This window comes from Sinocyclocheilus anshuiensis, unplaced genomic scaffold, assembly GCF_001515605.1.
Source record: "Sinocyclocheilus anshuiensis isolate Anshui unplaced genomic scaffold, SAMN03320099.WGS_v1.1 scaffold2751, whole genome shotgun sequence".
In the NCBI taxonomy this organism is placed as follows: Eukaryota; Metazoa; Chordata; class Actinopteri; order Cypriniformes; family Cyprinidae; genus Sinocyclocheilus; species Sinocyclocheilus anshuiensis.
This window is the reverse complement of record NW_015541086.1, coordinates 246,838-256,700: the sequence shown is the minus strand read 5'-3', so window position 1 is coordinate 256,700 and position 9,863 is coordinate 246,838. Positions and strand designations below refer to the sequence as shown.

The window sequence follows — 9,863 nt, the reverse complement described above, 5'->3', positions numbered from 1 at the left end:
GACCGCATCCAGAAACGCACGGGTGAAATGGCATCTTTAAAAAGATGATCCGTCGTATTTACTAAGACGCACCTGCTTATTGAACTCTTTTAGAGAAATTGGCTCTTTTAGGGAAATGCTCTTTTACGTGCTGAGACGCACAGGGGAAACGGCCCTTGGCAGCACGACAGGGGTAGTGCAGCCTGAAGTGCGCAACCCACTCGACACAGGAACAACCACAGCTGAAGCGCTGTCCGCCAATACAAAAAGCTCCCGAGAGCGCGCTAGACTCGTCACACATGAAGCAGTTTGGTAGGAGCAGAACGATGTTGTCGCTCGGCTCTGAAGCGAAAAGCTGGTATGCGTTGCACCGGCTGCCTTTTTATGCTCACGCTGTGATCAGCGGCAGCTGGATGCAATCATCGCATGCCAATGTGCATTGGCTCGTTTAGTTTACACTCAAAGTGGATTGGTCTCTCTAAGCGAGATCCCAATTCGTCGGTCACCGACGTAACTCGGAGTGACCGACTGAAAGGGAACTAAATATTGTCATTTTGATCCCCTTATACAAAATACTCAATAAACATTCATGACATATTTTGTGCCATTTATGTATTTCTAGAAAGAAAACCATCAGAATTATTCAATTTAGCAAAAACATTTTTATTATTTTTTTTTTTTTTGTGTAAATCAGGCTCATTACAGGTCAGTTTTCATTCACAGAAAGTGTGTAGTGAAAGCAGGCGATAAATGATCGTTTATACACTGAAAAAAATTACTTTGAATTTACTCAATTTTTTTAAGTTTTAAAGTCAAGTGGTTACACTAATTTAATTTATCTTACTTTTCGACAAAAAAAATTAAGTTGAGCTTTCTCAATGTTTTTTAGTTATATCAACTAAATTTTAAACATTGGCCATTAATAGATGTTAGTGATCCAAACATAGGCATCACTATATTGCTTAAATGTAAGGATTATTGACTAAAATCTACAGTGGCAGCTGATGAATACATTAATTGTACTGTTCATAAATGTGAGGAACAGAATTAATTAACTTTTCTTTTTCCTTAAAGCATGAGTCAATATAGCATTAAAGACTCTTACCAAAAGCTTAGGATCCAAACAATTGCTCCATATGTCCCTCTTGTGCCTTAGATAGAGAGGGAAAAAATCTCACAGGCAAGTGAGCAACAAATTATTATTATCTGAGGTGTTTTAGATACCATTTTTTTCTGCAATTCATCTAACAGGTTTTTAATTTTTTTCTTATCTCACTACTTAACAATAACCAATTATTTGTATTCTATAACATTTTCCCTGTATTTTATAACAACATTTTTTTGATTGGTTTGTACTTATGCATTGTCATAATGCAATGAAAGAAAATGTAAAAGCATGTGTTTTTAAAGCCACTATACTAACTTGACAAGTTATTACCTCTATGAGTCTAGTACGTTTTAGACTTTGTGTGAGAGAGCGGCCTCCAGCTTCAAGTAAATGAAATATACATTATGTTATGAGAGTGTTCAGCGCTCCATAATACATATATTTTCCCATTTTAGATGAAAAACATCAGGTCATTCAAAGATTATCTTATCTTTTTTAATATAATTCTAGTATTAGACACATCGGGTCATAAAAACCTCTAAGTGAACATGTGAATACAACAAGTCAACAACCCAGGAAGTAAACACTTTTATGATAAACATGTTTATTCGACATATTATATTTCTTATAGTTTCTTCTAATTTGTTCTAGTTGACTTTACTTGATTTAAATAGGTTCGTTCAAAACACAAATGTTAAAAAAATAACAACACAATAACACAAATTTTTAAAAATGTTAAATTTAATTATGGTATATTTAATTATGGTCAACTTCATTTTTTTTTCAGTGTATAAATGGAAGGTTTGTCTGCTCATACTAACATAACAAATGACGGTTACACTTTATTTTAAGGTGTCCTTCTTACAGTGTAATTATATATTTAAGTACTTATATTAATGAACTATTCATGTACTTACTATATGGTTAGGGTTAGGGTTAGGGTTTGGCTTATTATTTAGTTAATAAATAATAAGTTTGGCTTTGACTTATTATTTAGTTAATAATTTATTGTTATTATAATAGTAAGAACATGTAACGTGTAATAAAGACACCTTAAAATAAAGTGTTGACAATTGATGTTACAACAGGATTTTTATGTTGTTACTAGCTGCATTTGTAAGCACTGTTTAAAATTAACTAATATTTGCTTTACACAGAGCCTTAAAAAGATGGCTAATCTGGCTAGTTCAAAGAAAGGTGTAAATCAGAGATCTCCAACCCTGCTCCTGGAGAGCTACCTTCCTGTAGTCTTCAGTTCTAAGCCTGGTCCAACACACCTGCCTGTAATTTCCAAGTAACTCTAAACACCTTGATTAGCAGGCTCATGTGTATTTGATTGAGAGAAGGCGTGGCTTTCTGTATTTTACATGTTGGTACTTTATGAATAGCCTTGCTCATGGCTTGCTTCTTTTCAAGGAAATGTATATGAGTTATGGAGTATGGATAAGAGTAAATCTCTTATTTACAGTGCATGTGCCTTGTTCATTAGAATGGTATCTTTAAAGAGAGTTCAGAACTCAGTCAGTGAGCTTGTGCTGCAAACTCTGAGAAATTTTACTTTTGTTTCTTCATGTTCCTCATGCACCACCATAGAAGTAAAATAAAATCTGAGGTTCAGACTGCTTGAAACTCATTAATTAGGACAGTTTGACATTACTGACACTGTAGGCTTATGAACTAATTGAAATGTATCTAGTTTTCTATGCATTTATGTGCTCAACAATTATGTATCTTGCAAAAAAAATCTTTGATATTTTATCAGTTTATTATCTTTGTTTTCAGTTTTTGTAGCCATAGTCACTGTTCATTTGCATAAAATGAACCTTTTCTCACGTAACCTGCTCACCTCATGTCATTTATGTTGCCAGAAATTGCAACCTCTATTAGAAATTGAATGACTTCTAGTAGCTTTGTTACTTCAGATTGTTGTCTGTGTGAACACTCCTTAAAAGCATAAATGTAAATGTGTGTGTATGATATAGGAGAGTGTGCCTCCTGTCATGGCCTTCCATTTGGGTTCTCTGGGCTTTCTTACACCATTTAACTTCGACACATTCCAATCTCAGGTCACCCAGGTTATAGAAGGTAAGTCATTACACTGTGAGTAGACATCTGATTTTTCACAGTCTGACACGAGCCATTTCAAAGGCTATTTCATATGGTAGGCATCAGCATTTTGCAGCTATTTACCTTGTATCCAGGATATTTAATTTTGGAAGAGTAATGTTGCTTTATGTAAAAATATAATTAATTCAATGAAAATATCTTGTCTGTTTTAATTCCTAATATTATGCCAGTACTGTTTGCTTGTCTTAATGTTTTAGTTCATGTTTTCGTGCAGTATATTTATAATGTTTTGTAAATAGTGTGTATGTAAAGAATTAATGCAGTATTTCTTGTTCTTTTTGTAGGAAATGCCGCGATAATTCTACGCAGTCGTCTAGAAGTGAAGGTAGTGAAAGAATATAGAGAGAATGGATCTGTGGAGGAAATGAGTTTAGTCACTAATGGGAACAAAACTATGCAGTATCAAGTGAGTACCAGAGCCCTATTGCTCATTGTTGACTTTTTTAGGGAATTACAGTAACTGTTCAGTCAAAACTTTTATTACATATTGGATTTCAGTAGTGTGTTTCATTTTAATTGCCCTTTCTTTAGGTAGACATGTGAACCATTTATCAAACTATTTAAATTTAGTAGTAATACCGCTAAAATAACTTAGTAACAGAGTAAGTCCTTTGCAATCTATAACAAATAGGAAAAGATGGGGGAGAATCCGCCCCCCATAAACAGTATGTACTGCTTAATTGTAACATATTAGAGATGAGTTGAATAAATGGGTGCATTTTGCTATATTTGTTAGCGTAATGATGCATTAAGCAAAAATATCAGTTTTTAAATCTCTTGGTGGTGTTATGCCGAAATTGTGCAGGAACATTTAGGTCATGCTGGTAATGACACCCAAAGTTTTGTGTATACACAGCCTATCGTACATTTTGGCATGCTCGTTATCATATTCGTTAATGCACTTATGGTTTGATGCCCTAAATTAATTCAACTTGAATTCCATAACTTTTTGCCAGCATAGCCTCATGATGATCTGAGACAATTTTGGTGAAAATCAGAGTAGCTGTCTAGGACGCGTTCCAAAAAGTAGGTTTTTCCAAAAAATTTTAAAGGCAGAAATTGAAACCATGGTATGCATTTGACTGAGCATGAACTCAGGAATTTTGTTTCCAGAGCATTGCAGAAATACAGCCTCAAATTCAGTTCGGCAACATGCCATCAAATTAGTTAATGCTTTATACAATAATGGCTATGATTACAAAAAATAATAATTGTAGTGTTCTTGTACAGTGTGTTGAAACTCTGACTAAACACCAAGTTAAACCGTAGCCAATGAAGACAGAGTCATAGTAAGGTTGATCATTTACTGGCACTTATCCTCATTAGCATTTGCAGTGAAAACTGTCAAAAAAAAAAAACAATACAACAATATTCAGAGTCCAATATCTTGACTAATATCACATTATAAATGACTGTAACATAAAAATAAACTACTGTTCTCACTGTAGTAGCAATTACAATGGCTATTAGTTGAAGCTGAGTTGAATCGGGTGTGTTAGATGAGGGAGACAGTGCGCGTTTAACGGTCATCAGCATTGTAAATCCTCTATAAAGTTTTTCATATTTGTATTTTTTTTTTAATGTATGTACATTTATAACACTATTATTTGTATTATATCACCTTTGCATCAAATTACAAAAAAAACCAGTTTACAACACTAATGCGAGGGTGTTTCTAATGCAGCGTCTATGGGAGGGACGGTAAATTTGACATCGTTCTCTCTTCTGACTGCCGATATCAGTCTCTCTCAATTTTTTTCCTTTTATTGAAAGTCATGAAAACACTATCGTGGAGTTTTTCTTTTGCTATTTGAGCAAATGGGAATGCAAAAAAATTATTTGTGGTACTCTCCCATTCACTGCTGTTCAAGTTTACCCAACTATGACGACTTCTGCTGCTGAGAAACCCAGAAATGTGAAAAAGGTCCATTACAGCTCATACCTGCTAAAAACATCTGTTTTGGTTTTGATTATCATGTTTATCGCGCTGAAATCATGCGTTTTAAACCATATTATTTTAAACTTCGGTTTTCTGAGTGCACACATCCGAAGCACACATACAGAAAGTGGCTGTCACAGCATGTGAGTACTAAACTTAAGTTCTCATTCACACACAAGTTTACGTTAAAAGCACACATGACTTACAAAAACAGTCGGTTATGTCTGTGAAGGTAAACAGCTGGGAAATAAATCGCATGTTTATTTTAGATCTGTGTGGCAGCAGCAATATACAGTAAATCAATAAATCCACTGATCTCTTGTCTCCTCTGAGGCTGGGACACTAAATAGTGTTCTGTGCTCGTCTGTGCAGCCAAAGGCAGAACAGTTAGCAAAAACTATACAAAACAAATACAAAAACATTTTGTCTGAGAAACTAAATTATTATTGTTAAACGTTAAAAACAAATACATATATTCACAAACAGAACATTTCACAGTAAACATTGGTCTAAACATTCTTAAACTCTAACATTCATAGTGTTACATTGATTGTACACACTCATATTACTTTTATATCATATTGTTTTATTTTGTAAAGAACATTAAAAAACATCCTAGCATCGTGAGGTATTTAGATGCAATTAAATTAAACATATTTCAAAATGTTTCACTTGATTTCATACATTTTAGTCAGGAATTATAGTTTGGGAAATGTCTAAATAGTTCAATGTTAAAATTTTACTTTAAATTTAATGTTTAACTGTTATTATGTCACAATAACACAATAACAACTAATGCAAGTAATAAAAAATAACTCATCAGAAATGATCTCTGCTGACTCAAGCTGCACATTGCATCGCATTCTTCTTCTGAGATAAATTCTGTCTTATTCCTCACAGTGAGTCTTCTTCCAGAAACGAAAAGTAGCCTAGATGAACTTGATGAATCTTCATACTTTGTTTACAGAGGTGATGTGTTCACATATCTCACATGATGATTACCTTATGAATAGCGAGCGTTGCACGTGGGCTTGATCCTATTACAGATAATGAGCTCAGATGGGAAAAACTGGACCTCGCGTTGGTTTCATACAGATTAATTTAGCAAAGAATATTTGTTTTCGACATGACTTACTTCATCTGAAAGTAGACATTAAAAGATTTTTATAGACATATTTCTCATGTCTGTGTGTCAAGAATTCGCTGAGTTTTGGTTAATGTTTGTAACGCGTTTCAGAAAGAAGTTCACAGAGACCGAGACGAAGAAAGCACACCCTATGTGTTTTCTTTATTTTACAAAAACACAGCTTTTTGTTGTTATTCTGAGTGTATACAAATAAAAGTAGACCCTTTACAGATTCAAATGATGTATTGCTTTTATCTGTACAATCAAAAATGACAGAGTAATTTAAATTATTTTCGGTGTTATCAGAAAAAAATGCCACAAAAAGTGCCGGCACGATTATCGACCCAGAGGGGTTTTGCACATCTTTAATCTGATATAATTTTAATCAAAACAACTTGAGCTAAATAATATGTGCATAGCAGATATTCATCACTTCAAAATGTTACATTTTTTGGCAGTTATTATGCTGGATTTCCAGATATTTTCATGTGTAAAGCGGTCTTATTTTCTGTAAATAATATATCTTTCTGTCAGGTGCTGAATGAAGTCGTTGTAGACAGAGGTCCGTCTTCCTACCTCTCTAATGTGGACTTGTTTTTGGATGGCCACCTGATCACCACTGTTCAGGGAGATGGTTAGTGTAAAATAAGGCATAGTTTGTTCAGTAAACCACAGAAAAAAAAGCAGCATGTTCTGTTTTTTCCCCCTTCTGCACCGAAAACATACCAAACAGTAATTTAAAAACCAAGGTATGTACCAAACCGTCATTTTTGTGTAGTTACAACCCTACTGTTTACGGTTATATTTTTACTTAAAAAGAAACAATGCTGATGATGAAATTCAAGAAAAGCATTTTGTCCAATAATGTTCAGTGATGTGCTTTAATAAAAAATAATTGTATTTTAAAAAAATAATATTGTTCTTGCTCTCTTTGCCAGGTGTGATAGTGTCCACTCCCACAGGAAGTACTGCATACGCAGTAGCAGCAGGTGCCACTATGATCCATCCTAATGTTCCAGCCATCATGATCACACCCATCTGTCCACACTCCCTCTCTTTCAGACCCATCGTAGTGCCTGCTGGCGTTGAGCTCAAGGTGAATCCACAACACCTGCTGCTCTTTGGCTTTGACTGCATAAGGACATTTACTGAATCCTTTTATGATTTTAGATTATGCTGTCCCGTGATGCCAGAAACACGGCCTGGGTGTCTCTTGACGGCAGGAAACGGCAGGAAATTGCCTATGGGGACAGGTAAGTGACTTCAGCATGAACATGTCAACATATATTTTTGTAAGCATTCAGCAGATTTGTTCAAATATGCTGACAAGAAATGTAGGGTGGGATTTGTTTCTCGGTGTGTCCTATTATCTTATTCCTTTAACCCTATTATTATTCAATCAGTTTGGGTAGGAATAGTCAAATCTAGCCTAAATCATGAAGTACTCACCTGCCCGCAGTGAAAAATTCTTCAACAATGTAACAAATGGTCCACTGAAGGTGAGTTGAAGTGAGAACCCAAGTGCAGTTTATTTACACAAAGACAAAACATAATCCAAAAGACTTGACTTGAACAGACTTGAATCGAACAAACTTGACTTGGCATAAACAGACTCACCGACAGCAGGGTTACAACATCAAAGCTAGACAAAGAACAAAGGCAACATGAGGGCTATTTATATCAAACAATGAGGGTCACATGACAAGGACCAACCAATGAGAAACAAGACTCATGACTAAGACAACCAAATGAGAACATGACACATGAACCAAGGAACCAATCAGAACATAACACACAGACAAGGGAATCACATGACAGAACATGACTATGGCCAAACTACAAAATAAAAGACATGAAAACAATGAACAGGAAACAAAACCCAAACCCCACGTTACATTCAATAACATAGATGATCCCCTTGTGGTCATTCTGTTTTTAGGTATAAGGCCTTTATAAGTCTCACACGAGGCAATCATAACAATAAAAATTTTATTGGTTACAATACAGAACAGTTAATGCAAAAATGAAATTTCAAATTATCTAAGCTAAGAGCTCTATAAACAGCAGTATTAGAGATGCTGTTAAGCATTCTTCGATAGGGTATCCTTTAAGCTTAAAGGGCACATATTATGCAAAATTCACTTTTACATGTTGTTTGAACATAAATGTGTGTTGGCAGCGTGTGTACACAGCCATCCTATAATGATAAAAATCCACCCTTTTCTTTTTTTTAAATCCCCATAAATCATAAGAAGTGTCTTGAAGCAGAACAAGCCATTTGCAGAATCTGTAAAATGTGATGTCACATTTTTTAAGCCCCACTCACAACTGTTGACAGACTGCTGTATTAGCAGAAACCCGGCTCTGAGTGAGCCGCAAGCAATCCACCGCGTTTATCTTCATGCTAGAGCTATTAAAAGCAGCATTCAAAAAAGAAATGTCCTCTTATTAGAGCTATAGAAGTTATACAGTCCAGAGCAGTGAGTGATTGTCTTTTTATTTTATTGTTTTGGTCATATTATCAGCATAGTCAGCAGTATAGGTTATTACACTGCTGTCACAGATCTAATGTAAACATGCAATTTCTTTCCAAGCTGTTTACCTTCACAGACAAAATGTAAGTTCTGTCAGGACCACTATCGTCAAAATGATAGATACTTAGCATAAAGTTTGGTTTGGCGGTATGGTTCTGTTCTGGGCAAAAAACTCCCTGCCCATCCATGCAGCCTGTCATGAATGAGCAGGGAGAGCAGCAATAATAACCCCCCTAGGGTTAACAGAACAGAACAAGGCAGATATCATTAATGTACTTAATGATATTTAAGTGTAACACTTTATTCAAGATAAAGGAGTCTGATTAGCAAGGAATATCAGAAAGCCAAGTCCTGACTGTGGCGAAAGGAAGAGCTGGGGATGGAGGAGGGTAATTTGCTCCTGAGCAAGCTGAAAAGCTGCTGAATAATACTGAATAGAGCTTATATAGGAATGCCACAACAGGTGTCGTATTCCTATAGGTAGATGTGATCAGCTGAGAATCAGCTGATGCAAGCTTGACTCACGTGACCTGCCAGAACTAACACTAACGCTTAATTTTTGGTAATTTAGTCATTTTTATTAGTTACTATTTATATTTAGTTTTAATTTATTTTATTTCAGTTTTAGTAATTTAACTTAAGTATTAAGTAATAAGTATTGCTTTTTATTTCTCCTCTTTCCTATTACTTGTTTCGCTTCTGTTTCAGTTTTTATAACCATTTCTTACTATGTGTAAGTAAGTTGTTGTTGTTTTAGCATGTGTGTTTGGCAGTGTTATTTTTTAGGATTACTGATAAACTACTGTAATTTGATTTGTATTATTTGTATTTGTTATTTATTTTAATTTTAGTTACATTATGTCTGAATTTATTATGTCTGTATCTTTTATTAAGTTTTTAGTTTTATTTAATTTGAGTTATTTTAATACTTCAAACTAAATGGAAATGAAATATATTGAATTTATAAATGGTATGGTTGTACATACACATATGTAGTTGTTCTTTTGGTGTTTGGCTTAGTGTTATGTTAGAATCATTATTATACTCTTA

The 9,863-nt window shown here is 34.6% G+C and overlaps 1 protein-coding gene across 1 annotated transcript in view; it reads left to right on the top strand.

Annotated features, from left to right (window-relative positions):
• Nucleotides 1-9,863, top strand: part of LOC107690718 (NAD kinase-like) — a 73,536-nt gene that overhangs the window by 55,763 nt on the left and 7,910 nt on the right. The window contains exons 7-11 of the mRNA XM_016489124.1: nt 3,070-3,172; nt 3,499-3,620; nt 6,814-6,913; nt 7,218-7,375; nt 7,450-7,532. Of these exons, the coding sequence (XP_016344610.1) occupies nt 3,070-3,172; nt 3,499-3,620; nt 6,814-6,913; nt 7,218-7,375; nt 7,450-7,532 (566 nt within the window). The remainder of the gene's footprint in view (nt 1-3,069; nt 3,173-3,498; nt 3,621-6,813; nt 6,914-7,217; nt 7,376-7,449; nt 7,533-9,863) is intronic.